At 45.3% G+C, this 19,066-nt stretch overlaps 1 protein-coding gene across 3 annotated transcripts in view; it reads right to left on the reverse strand.

Moving 5' to 3' along the window:
* Nucleotides 1-19,066, reverse strand: part of INPP5D (inositol polyphosphate-5-phosphatase D) — a 55,342-nt gene that overhangs the window by 32,829 nt on the left and 3,447 nt on the right. For 2 of the 3 annotated variants that reach the window (XM_075417656.1, XM_075417655.1), the window contains exon 2: nt 17,301-17,364. In XM_075417656.1, the coding sequence (XP_075273771.1) occupies nt 17,301-17,364 (64 nt within the window). Of the gene's footprint in view, nt 1-17,300; nt 17,365-17,545; nt 17,613-19,066 lie in introns of those variants that run through there. The other variant, XM_075417657.1, reaches the window with a different exon arrangement.

Here is a 19,066-nt window from a genome sequence, read left to right on the forward strand (position 1 = left end):
GGCTGGACTGATGGTGCTCTCTGAATAAATGTCCTCGAGATAAACACACTGGATGAGGCAAAAAAGAGTCTGAACTTTATGCAAACTTGCTCTGTTTTTTGAGACAGGGAGCAGACATGGAACGGGGCACTGCAAATAAAACCCAGCGGGACGGGGCAGCGCAGGGCAAGCTGGAGCCACCCAAGCAACAATGAAATCCACTTCCCACCCCCCCGCCCCGTCTTCTTTTAGTAAGTAACTGTTTCCTCGGGGTTATCACAGGATAGATCTTGTTTTAATTGTGGATTGTTTCAAGTCACTAGAAACGTGGATGGCAAGTGTCATCTCCACAGCAACACACCACATCCCCAGAAGCGTGCTCACACAGCTCACAGGACACCAGAGCAGCATGGAGGGCAGGCTCCCCTTCCACGGGCCACTCCTCCGGCATCACCGCTGGTACCTCAGCCTTGTGCTGACCACAGCCGTAGCGTACAGAAAGGAAACGCCGAGTGAACGGGTGCAATGTAGGGAACAGCCCGTAAAACAGCAGAATTGCACAGAGGAGTCTGGGTAACAGTGAATCGGAGACTGCACAGCGATTTTACAGCAGGGAACTGCATCAGAGAAAGCCTATGTCTTTCCAAGATCTATTAATGGGAGCGTCAGATGAGATGCAGGAAGAAATTATTCCACCATAATTATTGCTGTAAGGCCTTAGCTGGACTGCTGTGTCCAGCCTGGGGCACCGCTTTTTAAGGAACGTGTTAAAATATCAGAGAGTCCCCAGGAAAAATTACGAGGACAACGGAAGATTTGGAAAATGTGATTTACAAGGAAAGCTCCGAAGAAAGGGACTGGTACCATCTGGCAAAGGGACAGCCTGGAGAAATCACAGCAGCAGTCTTACAAGTTTTAAAGTCTCCCATAAAGACGACAGCAACCAGCTGTACTGCAAAGCCCCCAGGGACAGCAGACGTGGCTGGCTTGCTTTGCAGCAGAGGGGTTCAGATTAGATCTGAAGGAACCTTGGCAGGCAGAGACGGTAAGGTCAGGCTCTGCAGGGAGCGTGTGCCCACGTCCCTGGAAGCGTCGCAGTGCAGAGTACCCAGGCGTTCCTCGCAGCTGGCTAGCGAGCACCTGATCCGTCTTCAGCCTGGAAACAGTGCAAATGCTGGGCTCGGAGATCTCACAAGACCTCCTGCTGCCCCTAATTCTGCGACTGGAGGAAGCCCTCTGCAATCTGCCTGCTGCCTCTTCATCCAGACCTATATCCTGCTATATCCTTGAAGATGACAGGTAAAACTAAACACACCCATGCTTGTCACGACCAGCCCAGCCGTTTCACGCCTGCATCCCAAACCACGGACCCTCAGGTCTTCCACATGTCCTTCTGACTCCAGCCCTTTGGGCTGGAAACTTCTTGTCCCACGGGATGTCTTGGTGTCTCCGGTCCTCCAGAAACTGCCCTCAATTCCACAGGTTCCTCCTGTTATCCATTTCCCTTCCATCTTCCGTACATTCACTGTACAACGCTTTAACATGACTGGCTACAACTTGTTCCTGCCTTCATGCTGACTAGGCTTCTGGTTCTTCATTTCATGAAAACAGGTATGACTAAAGCCTTTAATCACTGGTCTTTGGTTAAATCTTGTGATCCTCTTTCCAAATTCATCCACCTAAACTTTTTATCGGGTTTTTGTATGGCTGAGATCATCTAATCTTCCTTTGGATGGTGTAAAAAGGCCAACAGGGCCCAGCCTAAGTCTCCTCCTCTTCATCATCTCCAAACAATGTCATCTGGCCAACAGAACAGCTTGACAAAGACACTCTAAATAGGGGTTTGTGGCGAAGCAGCTCTGAACATACCTTTCAGAGAAGTTACAAGTGGAGTACAAAGACATCAAGCGAAAAGAGATTTAAAAGATGTAACGCCGATGCTAAGCCGGGCAAGGAAGTGGTTAACTTGGGGTTCATTACAACAACCGTATAAATAGATGGCACAGGAAGTCTGGGGCCCTCAGAAGGAAGAGGAAGTGTTTTCTTTTCCTGAGCCAAGGCGCAAGGAGGAACTAGGAAACTGGTCATCTGGTTATATTGCTTAAGGGCAATCTTTTCTAACCAGAGTGCCTTAAACCAGGTATTTAAACCCATGTTTAGGCATTTCAGTAGCAGTCAATAAATTTTCAAAGTTATAAAATTCTTGCAATACCCACCAGCTTAAACGGAAGCTGAAAATCAGGTCACTTCTTCTTGGTGCGAAAGGCTGGCAGGAACTTTTTCCCTTTCAGATTTGAAAAAAAATTTCTTAGGCTTCCTGGCTTGGAAAAAAAGTCCTCGAGATTGTCTGTTAGCTAGGAACTCTAGGTGGCATTTTTAAATTTACTTTTGGCTCTCATGTAGGCAAGCTTTTTTATTTTGCTGAAGAGATGAACCTAAGAGCTAAGAAATTCCTGGTAAATTATTTTTCAAAGCATTTTAAAGCGACCTGGTTGTGTTTCAGTTTTGTTTGGGTAAAAAATATTTCCTATTTTTAGATCAAATCTTGTGCTAAGAAATTTGAGGAGCATTTCACAGGAATGGGATCATAGACAGGAATCACAGCTGGGAGAAACAGCTACTTCCCAAAATACAAGCCACCCAGAAACATACTCTATGTCAAATAGAACACCCAGGGCTGGGAAGAGATGGGGCTGACTCGGAGTGTGAAGGGAGAGGAGCAAGTGGGTGGCTGAGGAAGAGCGGGATGCTGCGGCATGGAGGGTCAGTAGGGGAACGGACTTTAATAAGTGGTGGGAACCTGCAAGCTGGCAGGGGAGTTTGGATGCTGGGTAAGGCTCAGCGAGAGGGTCTCCGGCGGGGAAGGGAGCATGAGAGAAGATGCAAGGGGAGGAATCCAGGGAACCTGGGCAGAGGATGCCGGTGGGTGGCCGGAGCAGCGCCTCCTCACCTGGAAAAAACCATATGAATTTTTGGGAGAATGGCACAGTGTATGTGCAGTTGTAAATCATATAACTTGAATAACTTTGGAGAGAATGGATGGTGAATAGCCCCTGTCTCCTCTCAGACAAGAGGTGATGAAGGCTTTCTTGTCTCATTCCTCATACAGTTTGGTCCCAATGCTCAAGTTTGCTTATTCATGTCACTTTTGCCACAGTGGCCTTTTGCATTTAAGACTTTGGGTGAAAATCATGGAAATCAGAGAGTTCTGGGAAAGAGGGCTTCAGAATTTCTGAAAGAGATGGTTCATGGAAGGAAACAAGGAACTGCAGCAATTAAGTATGTATTACTTCTAGCTTGTGTTCCTGGCTGAAAATCAGACGTCCAAACAAAGAAAAGTAAGTTAAAAGAAGAAAAAAGAAGGAAAATTACTGTGTTGTCAATCCTATAAATTTCCCTCTGTTCCTCAAACACAAACTGAAGGATACCATTCCATACTGCCTCTACCACAAGCTCCATTTCTTTAAGCATAATACTGACTTAAGAGACACCGTATATGAATTACTGGCAGTGCATCACAGGTCCTTTCTTATTATACGTGTTAAAAGAAGGGAACGCTAAACGATTTTCACTCTTTCACACTACTGTGCACAGAACGTTTGTTGAAATTCAGCGCCTACTTCCTTGCTCGCTCGCAATATGTGCATGAAATATGAATCCTATAGCTGCTGGCTGGAAACAAGTCAACCAGGTGCAAATAAGCATTCTTGCCTCCACTGCTAATCGAGCAGGAGGGCACATCGTGACTTCACTTCCAAATTGTCCGGTACAGCGCAAATCTAGATTAAACCCTGAACTTCCTCCTGATCCAATTTTGGCCAAAATTGCCATCTCACTTTTTCCTATCCGCCATGTCATGGAAAAGACTTGGGAAGCGCAGTGCATTTTGCTGATGCTTGGTTTCAAATGCTTAACATGTTCTACGCGTGGAATGTGAGCCCAGTTTGAGTTAATCTTAAAAAGATCCTGGATGTCATATCTGCCACCTCTGATCTCTTCTGGCCTTGCAAGAGCTTTCCTCTGTGTGATCCCACTCAGGCTTCGTTCTGGCAGCCTGAAGATTGGTCATGTTCACAGGTAGGAAGCGCTCCCATGGCAGAACTGGGACACTTGCAAATTAAAAGAGTCTGTTGAAGTGAAGGAAAATTGAAAGGAGTTTTCAGTAGAGTATATCTGGCTGCCAAATTTTTATCTCAAGTTCCTTGTTAAAATTCTACATCCTAAAGAAAAGCACAGAAGAAGTTCTGGAAAGTGAAGGACCTTTTGAACCGGTGTTCTCCCACAAGATAAAGACACAGGTCATAAAAATAATGCACTCGGATCCTGCTTAAGGACCCCATTCCACTCTGCTCCGGCACTCCACAATTCACACAAAAAGTATGTTAATTGCCAAATATCTATCTAATATAGTTAGATACAAGCTAGTAAGAACACCAAACAGTTGTAGGAAGCATCAACACTGTACTTGAGGTAGTCCTTCGCACTAAATAAAACATTCAAACTCTAGCCATCAGAAAAGACTTCAGCAACAAAGGATATTATGAGCCAACTCACAGCACCAAGAGAAACCTCCTGAGCAAATGACCCTTTCAGCATTTCTCTGTGTTATAATAAATAAGATTTACATCAACAAGAAGCAAACAACAGTATGGTTCCATGACAGAACATGAGGGACGGGTGTTAAATTTAGCTACAGGGTGCAAGTCAGATGAGTTGGTGATGAATGAGCAAGGACTGCAGATCCATGGGGATCTGATGCAATTTTCTTAGCACTTCTCTAGTGTGTGGGTAGAATTTAAGTAAAAGTTTTGGAGTACGCTACTGCTAACAACTTTTGTAATTTTATCACAAGCCTTGCGCTTTTTGGTTTTCCACTGAAAAGCTTCAGCGCTTGAAGTCAAATGAAAATTTCCATTTTCATTTCTTCATAAAGTATCTAGCTCTAGCGATCACCAAGACAAGCTTGAACCCTCAAGAGCTAGCAAGGCAACCAAGGCAGCAAATGTAACATAGTCATCATCTCTGAAGGCAGTTTGTGGAGGTCATCGTTCTGATTTTGTCAGCACTCACTGCTGACAGTAACTGAGCTGGGGAAACTATTGCAGGTCACTGGTACGTGCTTCTTGGTGGGAATTCCCAAGCGCCTTTCAGCTTTTCTCTCTGTAGAAGGCTACAAATAACATCCTCAGGCAACAGTGTGAGGGGTTTGAAGTCCCACGAGAAAGAACTTTTCCCCAAGACAGCTGGAGGTGTGCCTACACTGGCTCTACGTGCAGAGCAGGGCAGGGCTGCTCAGCTCAGATCAGTCCTACGCTACATTTCTAGGGGTTTCCTCTAACCTGCGCAGGCAGACAGTGGAGGATCAGTCACCAGCTCTCTGCTTTCCCAATTGTCTTCTGTGCTGAATGAATCCCAGTTTCAACAGACACCAAGCACTCAATATGCATGAACTATGTAAAATATCCAGTGGAAAAGAGAAAATGTAAGATTAAAGAAGTTATTGAAGAGACTGCTGAAGCAAAGCAGTGCTGGCAGAAGGTTCATGTAAAACAGCTGCATTCACCACATTATATTGCATAACTTTCTGGGACTGCATAATTAAAAACCATAAGCAATACACAGATAAGGGTGAGCACCTTAGCGTTGCAATTTCCTGTCTTCAGCCTGCAAAATTTCTCAGGCTTTAAGCTACAGCAACTGTTTTCTATTATTGTGACACTAAAGGTGACCACTTGTCCTTTCTTTCAAGGGACTGTCCCTTATTTCATTCATTTACTGCAGGAGTAAGACAAACCCTTAATTAGAAGTAAGCACTGAGCCATATCTGCTAATTGAACAGATTCCAGCCTGAAGCAGCACCATCATTTAACAGAACTAACCACAAAACTAAAACCAAGCAAAAAACACCCTTCAAACCTTTTCCTTTCATGTTCTCCCCTGAACTGCATCTCTGGAGTAAAAATAGCGGATGTGGTGTGACAAATTTTTTGTTAAACTTTGCCCCCTAAAATTGGATGCAACCCAAGGTTTCTGGTTTTGCATGTACAGGGATGTGGTATGCAATGAAGACAAGCTTCTGGAAAGGCTGTCTAGTGCCTCTGTCAACAACCAGTGCTTGCTGCACGTGGGCTCTGCCGTGTTTGATCACAAAGAATACTTTATACCAAGACTTTTAAACAACACAGAGCACTACATCCCTGTTAAGTTTTGGAGAATGAGGTCTAGGTCTAAACCAGAGTTATCTGGAAATTTTGATTGGGGCTTAACAGCCTGCTACCACAGAGCAACCCCAGCCCCCAGAGAGCTCTGCTATGCTTTGCCCGTGGGGTTCGCTGAACCCAGCTGTGCTGGGTGTTATCTTTTAAAATACCAGAAAAGGAGAGCTTTAGAGCCCTGGGATGGAACAGAAGGGAACCAGCTTAGACTTCCAGAGGAGAACCAAGATGGAAAACTCTGTCAGAAGTTACGAATTGAAGACAAAAGAAGCCAGACAGCAGGGCAAAGACCTGGGAGCAACCAACAGCCGCGTTGTAACTTCATGCTCTCCGAGAGACTCTGAAATGACTGAATCTGAGCTATCTTTGCTAAAGTCTGTTTCGTTTCCCTAAACCATTTTGTAATTTGAAATGAAGTCCTGTGTGCTTTGCATTTATGCAGCAATTTGAAAATGAAAGGATTCTAAATTTCTTTTAAAACTTCACAAAATAGTTTCAACCACCAAAAGGTAAATTTGAAAAGTATTGGTGGAGCAGACTTCGTTTACCTAAAACAAGTGCAACCAGGAGTTTGAATTGAACATGTTATTTAAAAGTGATTGTATCTTTATATTTTATATTTATATCAGCAATAAGCTGCAGCGTACGCAGGGTCTGTTGGTCTCATTCCCTAAAGCTGCAGAGCAGATTGAGCGTGCAAGATCTAACCGGAGCCTAAGCATTACTTGTGACCTGCCGGGTGAGTTACATCTCTGCACGGGGACGCAGCCTGCAATGATACATCTCATCAGCAAATCAAGATACATCTCTAAAGAAGAAAGCGCATGACCCTGTCAGTAACAAGTGCAGAAACGGCTTTGTACAGATGGCGATATTTGCCATAAGGCTCATTGTAAACAAATTCAATAGCAATGTTTTCCAAGACTCATTCCTATCTTAAGTGATCAGGACAAAAAGCCTCATATAGCACCAACAATGTATCAGCTTCTCTTACTTTGAGTAAACAGCTTGAGAGTTGCCTGAAAATGAGTACTTTTCTCTCTGACCCATTGCACAGAAGCAATAAAACACACTGCTTCATTACCACACAGCTGAAAGGGAAATAATCTGTTGTCTCCCTCAATACTTTAAATTCAGTTATGAAGCTTCATCAGAAGTCTTTGGAAATATAAAAAGGATAAGACAATCAAATGGTTTAAACACTACGTGACTGATACTGTTAAAGGTACCATTCATCAAATTACTGAAAAACGAGAATATAACGTTGGTTGTGTAAGTTTTCAATTATTTTTCCTCATCTGCCAGAAGACGTTTAGAATTTCAGAAAAATTTTCACTTTGCTAGTCCTGGAGATGTTGAGGTGTATCCCCCCAGAGTCAATTAGGATTATTCATTTGGCCTCTCAAGCACAGACTATAGCTAATTTGAAATGCCTATTTAAAAAAAAGCAAACCAAAACTTCTTACAGTTCTCAGTCCACGAGCAGAGGTTACTACCCCTTCCTTTAAAACATGCCCACAGAAACGGTTGATTGGGGATGGAAACATCTGCAGGGGGTGTGAGGGAAGAGCAAGAATTTCCTAAAGTATATTTGCTGCTGGAGAAAGTGTCTGTGCCACTGGAGGCTGAGGCTCCCACCACCGCCCAGCTGCTCGTTCCGGTCCCCAGCCAACGTCTCTGCCCCACTTCTGTGCCCAGAGTAAGCTCGATTGTGCACTCGAGCTCTCACAGCGGGAACTGAAAGGTCCCTTCAGGTCCCGTGGGGTAGGGAAGAGCTGCTGGGTATCTGGTTGTGGGTCGTCAAAGCCTTTTGAAAGGATAATATGGCGAAACGATTATTCTTCTAAAACAATAATTGTTGAACTGGTTACTGTCAAACAGCTCTAATCTTTATCTTCTGAATCTTACAGTATTTTGCAGCGCCTGGAAGCTGCTTTTGTATGATCAGTGGGGATTGCCTATTTGCAATTTTCAATTGTTTAAGCATGATGAAGGCTTTATGACATATCATGTTTACTGGAGGGCAGACTGCAACTGAAATTGATGACGTTCTTTGGCTTTTCCCTCTCTGGAGTGAAATTTTGTCTGAAAGCACATCCAGATAAAAGGAAAACGGATTTCACTTCATGGCATGCATCAGCTTTCAAATACCTGATTTCATGTTTTGAAGCTTGAAAAACAAAATGATAATATCACTTTAACCTGATCTAAGTAATTTTCTCTGAATGCTTTTTTTTTTTTACATTTTTCAGGAAACTGGAAACATTCTGGAAGGGTTCAAACTAGACAAAAGCTGGATATGGTTTGTTTGTATGAATAATTTTGTATACCCAGAGATTCAGCAGCAGGAATGTGCATGTTTCAGGAAATACCTAGCTCTTTTATTAAATGCTGCTTCTTTCAGTTTTTCAAAACCTGTGAAATGCATTATGTTTATTCCTACCTCAGCTGCAACAGCGGAAAAAAATATTTTCCTTGTATAAACAGATTTGGATAGTTTGCATGAACATGAAGTACACAGATTTTGCGAAGCCCTGACTGCAAATAATCATACCTCAGCCCTCGAGTGCCAACAGAGTAACGCAAACACGGCAAGTTTTCTCTGGTAATAACTAACTTGGGTGAAATCAATTCCATCCTTGGCATTAACTCTTCTTGAAATTTGCTGTTATGCATAAAATCCCACTTTCCCAAGGAGAATGGAGAGGGAGGCCAACAGTGCCCAACATCCCTCGGCTGCAAGCAGACCGCAGGTGATATTTTGGGCAGGCTCTGTGCTCATCAGAGACCTTGAGGTTTTGACACCAATTTGAGTGAGTACAAAATCCTTACGCAGCTGTCTGACAGAAGGTGTAAGTGGCTACAACGTTGTGAATGGGTGACCCAAAGGGTTTTGCTTTTCATTATCTCCCACCGAAACCAGCTTAAGGGCAACTTCCTAGCGGAAAAGTTTTGATCAGATATAGATAGATCCAAATCAAACCACAAAATCCTTACTACAGAAAACCTTTTTGCAGCCACGTGTGTCAGAGCGGCACAGCAAATGAGGATTACAGTGCAGTATCAAAAGGAAGGACAAAAAACTTTGCATCTCTCCGCAAAGGGCTCACAAGAGACTTGGTACTTGCTACAGGACAAGTGGCAACGGGCACAAACTGAAGCAGAGGAAGTTCTGTCTGAACATGAGGAAGAACTTCTTCACTCTGAGGGTGATGGAGCCCTGGCCCAGGCTGCCCAGGGAGGTTGTGGAGTCTCCTTCTCTGGAGATATTCAAGACCCGCCTGGACAAAAGGTCCTGTGCAGCCTGCTCTAGGTGACCGTGGCAGGGGGGTTGGACTAGATGACCCACAGAGGTCCCTTCCAACCCCAACCATTCTGTGATTCTGTGATACTGCACGCACCACAGCCAGACACTGCCTCTGACGTTGGTGACAACAGCAGTGACACTGGGAATGCAGGAACTGACCTAAACTCACGATGTTATCAGATCATGCTGGCAGGATGGGCAGCCGTACATCTGCTCCGAGAGCAGGTTAACACGCCGGATGAAGCTTTTACGCTGAGCTCCACCCTGGAGGACTCAAACAGAAGCCAGCACAAACTCTGCCTAGAAGCAGGGAGAGTCCTGCCGACCGGCTGACGTGAACAGGCAGCCCTTTCATTGTATGTCTTGCCTGTTCCAGGATAGAGGATTTCGGTCTTTCTAGCGTATTTAGCCAAGCCATACAGAGACAGAGTACAAATCTGGATGTTTTACCCAAAATGTGTTTCTCAAAGTGTGCTGGCAAGGGAGGGTTTTGGCGAGAAAACCTATACGCAAAATTCATCGGCTCTCCTACCTTCAGGGAGCCAGTGCTGCAAGTACACTGGTAACCTGCAGCTTCGGTGTCAGTTGACGCAGTGAGTCACAGCCGCTGGCCTGCTTTCTAACTGCTCGCGTCGCACCATTTGTTTCCTGTTGCACACAACCTCATTATCAGGCGAGAAAGTTACCAGAAAAAAAAAAAAAATGCTAGATGATCACTCAATGTAAAACACTGCTGCCAAGGCATCCTTAATTTTCACTGAAGTCAGCAAAAGCAACAAGTAAATAGGGCCAGACCCTCCCTTTGCAACAAGTAATAAGTCTGAATAGAAGTAATTTTGAAAAAGTGCTCGCTGCAATGGCGAACTTCAGCACGAATGCAAGGAGTGCTCGTGCTCGCAGAAATGATGATCTGGCACTAGAACTGCAAAACAACTGTCTCCCACGTTTACACACGGAGCAGAGCACGGGAAGGTGCACGCACACCACTGCTTTCTGTCAAGGAGCCTGGCAGCTAGGACAGTCCGGGAAGTGAAGCGGAAAGAAAAAGACAGGCAGTAACTTTAAAAACACTAATGTTTTCCATACTGTAATACAGTCTCTTATGCAGTGTGAGAAGGAGGCACCTTTTCACAATCCCTGCTCACAACAAGGTAATCTACTGAAATTGCCAGACCCTGGAGCTGGACAAACAGTTTTGCTTAAAAAAAAAAAAAATTTAAAAAAATGAAGAGGGTTGGAGCATGTGCTATGCAAGGCATGGCCTCCATTCAACCCCCTCTGCCCTCCATCAATGCAAAAATAATATTTTTTTTTAAAAAAAAGGTGAGTTCGAAATTGCTTATCTGGACTTTTTCAAAAGGATGATCCAGTTTTTCTATCTGAAATGACATTTTTTCTCAACATCCTGCCAACAGTGTGACAGTTTCTGAAAAGCTCAAAATCAAACCTAAACATTTCACCTGAACGCATTTTTTCAAATTTTCCAGTTTGCCTGAAAATGTAAACTGGTTCCTACTCCTGCTCAAGTCAAGCTCTACTCCTGCCCTCTCGCATGCGGCAGCCAAAAGATGCAAACACCATTCAAGGCATTGCGGGTGACTGAAGCCTTGATCTTTGGCAACATTTCAAGGCAGGTACTCAACTTGAGGCAAGAGCTGCGACCGTGGCACAAATGGGAGAGCAGACTTAGGGGTCATGCAAGAGGAAAAAAAAAAACAACAGGTTGGCAAGAGGGAGGAGGAGAGAGCACTCTTGCCAGCAGGAAGCAGCAGTGGTCGGCAAGGCCTGAGCCCTGAGGTGGTGGACAAACGTGTCTGGTTCAAGTCCTGGGTTGCAGAACGGGACCGTTGCATGACGGAGCTAAAGCACCAGGTCATGCCCACGGGAAAGCAGTGGGAGGCTGTGCCTTCCTCACACTCAGAGGCCAGGCTGTGCTGCACAGCGCAGGAGGATACAGCGCACGATTATGAAACCTGACCATGGCACTGAGCTACCAAAAGCTTGCTCTGCAGGTGCCCCAGTTTCTTAAGGAGACTCCACCTTTAGCAAGAAGCTAAAGCCGTTTCCGTAACTACTAGGTTGACTCTCTCTCGGGTGGCTTTTACCAAGGGCATCTTTGGTGACAGCCCCATTTGTGCAATGTTGACATCTGTCCATCAGGATACCTCCCCCCAGCCTTCACACAGAGTGGCATGAGGTGCTTGAACCTGCAAACAACCTGAAAAGTGTTATCTGATAGACTATGAGCATAAACTAAGATGCAATCTAGCTGCCACTGAGAAATGACGGATTGCGCTGCAGCAAGATTGCCGAACAGCCATCAGATAACATAAGCTGCGAACTCCTATTTGAGATGAACCAGAAATCTAGAGATGAAACTCCAGAGGGTTTTAGCAATGGTACCACACTATCCTGTACCAATCCATATTCACTGACCAGCCAACGCCAGTGTCTTCTTCCTTCTCACCACCTCTTTCAAGCATCCTCACTCAGGAGGCAGGCTATACTCTTGACAGCGACCTTTTAAAATTGCAGTATATAAAGGCAATGCAAGGTGAAGCACTAGGCAAAGGCAGTACCACAGGTTTTCAACAGCAGCTTTTGACCTCAGTGTCTTCTCACGCTGAACAAGTCAGCTGTAGTGGGAATCTCCCTGCCTGACTGCAGCCTGCCAAGGCTGGCAGTTTAAGGGGGTTCCCCAGGCTCTTTAGGCAACAGAGACAGAACCTGCCAAGGAGAGTGTAGCTCACCCCAGTCAGAAACCTGTTTCTTCTCCACTGACTACAGAGATACAGCTCAGCTTTGACTATGTGACAGCCTTGAGTGCACATCTAAAATGAGGGGGGAAGAACACTGATGAATCACACACACCCTCTGATCCTGGTAAGGTCAGAAAAGGACATCTTATTATTTTTGGTAACTCAATCCTCAGACTGGGACTGATTTCCCTGTTTGTAAAATGGGATCAAGAGCACTTCCCCTTGTTGAGGAGATGCTAAGATCACAAGGAATTCAGAACGTGCGGTGATGATGGTCTTACTGGCACCTCAGCTAGCTGTATAAATGAGATACTCTAAGTGACAGCATAGGAAAGTTTTATCTTCTGTGCGTGTGGATGGCAAGAGCTGACCATAGACACCTGTCTTAGAAAAACACTTTTAGTGTCTTCAGTTTGTCTCTAGTGTTTAGTGTGATCTTGTGATTCCCAAGGACTCCTTTGCTGCTCTGCCCCTCTTTGCACAAACATGATTACACTCAGCTAGTCCCCAGACTTTCAACAACTCCACATTAAATATGCCTCCCCATCTGAGCACGGGAAAATGGCATTTGATTTGTTTTTACAGAGAAGAAAGCTAAGAACCCCAGCTGTGACTCGCCCGACAGGCAGGCAGCAGCGAAGCTGACTCGGGGGCAGTTGATTTCCACCTCGTGCCTGTGCTCCTGGATCTCTGTGTAACTGTCTTCTGGTCTCTTCCTGTCTCAGCTTCCCAGTGCTCAGTGTTTTACTACAGTGAGAGTCTCTAAAAGAGATATCTTTATGACTAATTGTTCTCAGCATAAGGACAAAGATCTCTACTCACTGTTACAGATCCTGTGTTTCAAGGGGTTTTTGTTACTCCTCCCCCTCTTCCTTAAATATGTTTTCATCAGCAGGATGCAAGTTTGATTCATCCAAGCCATGGATTTCTTTGCCTGTATTTTGAAGTTTCAAGTAATGGAAGGGGAAAATTCAGCAGTCCCAGAAAACAAGGGAAAGAATTTCTATTTGTATTTAAAGGAAAAAAGTCTATGAGTGTAACCACTATGGCCTGGTATGGTTTGGGGGGATATCAGTTTGATTCCAGATACGGCAGGCAAGAAGGGTTCCTGACTATGCTAACTGCTGCAGCGCTGCTGCAGATGCAGAAACCCAATGGCAGATCACACAGCATGCCACAAAATGCTGGAAGGACACATGCAAATAGTTTTTCTTCAGCCTGAATGCAAAAATGTGCACCTCAGTGCAAACACATGCACCTCCCTTTCTGCCACCTGTACTTGAACAGTTAATTTAACCATACAAAAAATGACACTGAGTATCATTCCACTAATGCCAGATCAGGCTCTAATTAGAAAAATGAAATCTACCCTACAAGACTCAAAAAAATGTAAAGCAACTTGCAGCTTTAAAGGTGAAAGAACTCCCCAGAGTGGCAGAGGGATAGCTGTCATGTCAGAAGTGCTGTGTATGTAGCTGTGATATTACACATCTTCTGAAGCTGCTGTCACCATGAAAAACGCCTGACAGACAACAGACCAGATCTGGGCAAGCAGACAACTTTGCTAGCTTCAGGAAAGAGCACTGTGCAGGCAAAAAAGGTCCCACTGCACTATCAGGGCCCATATTTGTAACTAATATAGGCTAATCTCAGGATTTAGTGCTGAATCTTTCCTATGCCTTTTTTTTTTTTTTAAACCCAGAACTGAGAAGCATCTACTGATTGCTGTATTAATTTAAAACCTGATCTAATTCCATAGGATTAGTAGACTTTCCTTTTTAACGGGATTTTTAAAAAAGTCAAAACTCCTTTCTATTCAACAGCTTTTACATCCTTGTGCAGGAGAACTATTCTTTTCAAAAATCTGATCTCTTAATACACATGAAGCAGTTTTTGTTTTATCCAGAAGTCAACACACAAGCCACCAAGAAAGCCTGGTCCAGCTGGAACAACGTACCAAAACCAGCAGCCAACAACATGAAACTGTTTTGCTCTGAGCCTCGATTACAACTCTCACTGCGTCTCTCTCTTCCCAGAAGCAGCCAGCCCCCTTCTTCTGCCTCTCCCACAGAACTGGAATAAAGCAGCACAGAACGGGAGGTGGTGTGTCTTCAAAACACGCGCTAACAACATGCTTTATTTAGCCTACTCCTGATACTCAACCTACAGCTCCTGGCAAGCCAGCACACAAAGGTATTCCACCACAGTCCCTCTGCATCCCACAACACACAAGCAAGAGAAATCCCTCACAACCATAACACGTATCCCAAGAGAATCATACAAATCAGTTCAGGTGTACTTCTAGTAGATCATATTTCCTTAACAGATTTAGTAGGTTTCAAAAAGTCTCATTCAGAAAGATCCCATAGAGTCCTAACAACACTGTCGGGATCCAGCAGTCGTCTGATAATCCCTCCCCAAAGAGGATGATGATATATTCATTTATAAACAATACCCTGCAGAATTCTCTGGGGAGAACTAGAAGGTGAGGAGGTGAAGGTGTGCGTGGTGGGGAAAACCTGAGCTGATGGACATCAGTCACATCTTCTGCCTGTTCATAAACCTTGATCGAGCATAAGAGCTGCCCATTGCTACAGCAGAGAGAAGTACTGACTTCTTACAGCATCAGTGCTCTGATCTGTGGACAAATGGAGTAGTTGTGCACGCAAACAGGCCCTTTGCCATGGCAGAAACAATTACAGACCCACTACAAACTGGGAGAAGTAACTCACATCTGCCCAGGTTGTAACGTACAGAACTACATGCCAAGCCTGCACCATACCGTAGCGGGGGGGTCCTGGGAGCAGCCTACAGTCCAGCATACTCTGAAGAGCTGCCTGCACATGCGCACGTTGCTCTGCACTCAAATTTCAAACCCTTTTGTAACTTGTGGTGTCTGTGCTTTTCTAGAAGAGGCTGCAGGCCAGGCTGCATGCTCAGCACCACTCGGACAACGTGCCAGCAGGGCAGCTGAGGTACGAGGAGGGGGGCCAGGGCTTGCCCCCGGTGCCAAGACCTATCCAGGGCACAAAAGGCAAAGCGTGGGGCTGTGTAGCTGCCTTTGCAGGTAACCTCTGGCCGTTGTTTCCTCCTCTCCCTCAGGTGAAAAGCCAACATATGATAATTTCTGTGCTTGTTTTGCAAAAGACAAAGCAGCTGCCAAACTCATACCCCAAACCCATTCAGAGTTAGGGTTCCACAAGTTCCCTTCCTTGTCACAGCGCCAGTGCAAAGAGCAAGAACATCATTAGCAGGACCTGGGCCCCATCCTGGCTCTGCCACAGAGCAGCTGCAGGACTTGGATAGTCGTACCCATTCCCTGGGCCTCGGGTCTCCCCAAAACTCTCCCTGCCTGGGGTGCTTCACTTGTGAGCTATCTGGCACAATGAGATCTCAGCAGCTGCTCTAGGTACTATAAATAATGATAAACACCGCATCACCTTCTGGACATCGATCTTACCATCACAACACGTCATCACACCAGCACAACAAGCCAGAAGACATTATTTCGGACAATAAGGCTGAGATAGATCAGATGATGAGGAAAAATCAAGTATTCCTACAAACAGCCTGCAGCACGCTGTGCAGACCCAGATCAGAATGACAGGTTATTGGCCCCAGCTGAGTGCTGGCCCCGTGCTAGCAGCCTGCAGAGCCTGCACAGGTTCCTCTGCACAGTGTTGCCTGGTGCTCTGAGAAGATGGATTAGCTTTGGTGACATGCCATCGTAATGCATACAGACCCAGGTCAAGACCTGCATTGTGTCCTGCTGCCAGCTCCTCTCTGAGGAGGACAAGAGTGCTGTAGCAAGTGACACAGAGGTATCTCAATGGCTCTGGGGACACCAGCTGTAGCTGGCAAGGCCAACTGGGACACCACGCTGATGCTGGTGACTGTCCACGGGCACACAGTCCTCTGGAGCACAGCACCAAGAGCCTGGAATTGGCCCTGGTGGCAATACAGCTGGGTGCATGCAGAGCTGCGTCTGAGTGGGGCTCCTAAGAACAGCCCGAGCCACCCAAAAGTGGCTCTCAAGGGAGCCAGGCTGGGTGTGCGCACCCAGGACACACAATCACAGTTCCTATCAACAGCCCACAGCTGAAAGCAAGCTGCCAGCACCCAACTGTCCTCACTAACCTGATCACTCTAGTTTCTGATATGCTGCCTCTCTGGTGCAGATCTCAAAGAAAAACCGATGTCCCTGAAGCACATCAGGAACTACGTAAGTAACATGGTGCATGTGAACTGCGCATGGAGTTGGCAGAAATCTGTATTTCTAGTGTGGGAAACTAATTGTCATCTGAACTAGGAAAGAAAAAAAGTAGGAACCCCCCTCTAAATAGCAGGGCAGACCGGGGCACATGGGTAGGACAGGCATTTCCATTTCATTGTACAGGGAATCCCAATGCAGCACTGGCTGTGCTAAGAGGATGGGTAGGCTGCAGCCCCTACCGCCTCCTCGTAAACCCATGCCCACTGCTTAGGGCTGCAAGAGACCATGCCTCCCTCCCCACCCAAAGTTTCATGATCTATATCGAGAAAGCAAGGACTGAAAGGTGGTACAGGAAGGGAAAGTGGCTTGTTCAGGATCCTAAAGCAGAATAGGAATAAACAGAAGGCCTGAAACTCCTACCCTCAATCCTGGTACTTTCTGGGTCCTGAGACCACAACTCAATTTACATTCTCTGGGTGTAGGTAAATCGTGAAGCAGTTTTGGATTGAAAAGATCCATGATGTATTGTTAAGAAGCTGGCTTCCAAGGAAAAGGTATTCCCTGGGCTGAGGTTCTCAGTTACATAAAACATGGCAGTGCCACTAAACTGAAGGCACGCATGTTAAACAGTGTGCCAACGGCCACAGCAGTGCACCAGACACTAAAATCTCCGTAGCAGTGGACTGGAGATTAGCACTGTACTAGCTGGGGGCATCAGTTTAACTCCTTGTATCCTTCTTCTCTTGGTGTTAGAACTTCTATGAAGAAAGCAGTGAGCAGTCTTAGGTGCATATTTGTAGGACCGAATGGTACACTGCATGGCTTACCTGGACAATTAGCTTATTGTCTTTACCGGGCAGAATTCGGTAGGTATAAACGCAATTCCGGAACCTGGAACAGATCAGAGGAGATATGGTTAGACCATCTCCAGAAGGCAATCACACCATGGCACCCCTCCCCATGAGAAAAAGTATTGGAAGATCCCGAGACACATAGATGGCTTCATGCAGAAGGGTTTTAAACAGTTTGCTTTTTCTTTCTTTCTTTCCCTGGAGACTGAACTAACACAAACCTGAAGTGTTCTCGGTCACTGAGACATGTTTGCAGATGTCACTGCAGAAAGTGAAATCAGCCTTAGCCTCAGAGTGAGTTATTCAACTCTTCTTCTGGCTGGAAAGAAAAAAAACACCAAATGGCTCTAGCTGTCAGTAGAGTGGGCGTCTCAGGAAGGAAAGAAAAAGCAGAAATCCAAAAGACACAGGGCCAAAATCAGGAATGAATGAGTAAATTGAAGCACTAGTATGTGCATTGACTTGTATTGGAAAAAACAAATAATAGATTTCAGCTAAATCACAGTAAGACAGCTGATTGCTAGGCACATTTTCATGCACAAATCTTAAACAACAGCCTAAATGAAAACCATCTCGCTGTCCTGGTGCGGACGCACACTGTACATATATGACTGTAGATCAGCCATAATGAACGTTTTGTCACAGCTGAATTAAATCAGATTCTTCTTTAAGGGGGGATGCAGGAGTCTTTTGCCCCGTGGAGGGCCACATTAATGTACAAGACCCCAAGCGAGCCTGAGCAGTGCCGTAACGTGGTAAGCATGAACTTCCTCAGCAGCTGCTGAGCTTTGTGGAGACTGCCCAAGAAGTGTTGACTTCAAAAAAACATAAAGTATATTTTTAGCTTTCTCCCAGGTGAGTAACAGGTTGATCAAATCTTTTAAGTCACCTGCAAAAAAACATACAATATGGCCTTAAGCCAGCAAATGATGCTGGTTTCAACCATCTTACTCTCAAAGGAAAAAATGAAATCCACTCTCAGAGCTTCCACTGCATTATCTGTGGAATCATCATGAAATGGGGGCTGAGGTCAGCCCCTCCAACTGGGGAGATCAGGCAGGTCAATAAAACATCCTCATCTCTTCCACAATTATGTTGTGAGTCTATTCATCATATGCCTTTCAGAATCACTCCGTGCAGGAGAGAGAAAGAGAGATCACCAGGATTTTAGACAGCCTTATACAAGGAATCACAAAGAGCAATTGGAAATGAAATTACTCCTAAATCATAGCGATGTTTTTCCAGGGTGTTTGGAGGATTTTGTCATGTATCCACATGAACCTGTATGTTTTGATGGCATTAACACAAAGCACACAGAAGAATTAGAACGGCTCCCAGAGCTCAGTAACACTTCACTAAGCAATGTAAGCCCATTTCACATTCATGCATCTGAGGATCTGGTACAGAGCTGGAAGTCACAGACATGATCCCCAGACTCTTTGGATCGCTACAACACTGCTTATTTCACCAAGCCCAGGGCAATTGACACCAGATGAGGATATGTCCCGAGGAAGGGTACGGGTTTTGTTTTTATCTGTCAATGCAGTTGTCTTACACCATTTCCTCCTGCTGATACGCAAACAGGGCTAAGTAGAACTGCTCGTACAGCTGATGAGAGAAAAGTTGTGTGTGTGGAGATTATGAAACTGATAAACAAACCAGCTCAATGGCTCTTGCGTCACAAGAGGACCCTCCTTGTTACCTTCACAGAAGGTGCCCCATTACACAGGCCTTACAAGGCT

Source organism: Opisthocomus hoazin, chromosome 4 (assembly GCF_030867145.1).
Source record: "Opisthocomus hoazin isolate bOpiHoa1 chromosome 4, bOpiHoa1.hap1, whole genome shotgun sequence".
In the NCBI taxonomy this organism is placed as follows: domain Eukaryota; kingdom Metazoa; phylum Chordata; class Aves; order Opisthocomiformes; family Opisthocomidae; genus Opisthocomus; species Opisthocomus hoazin.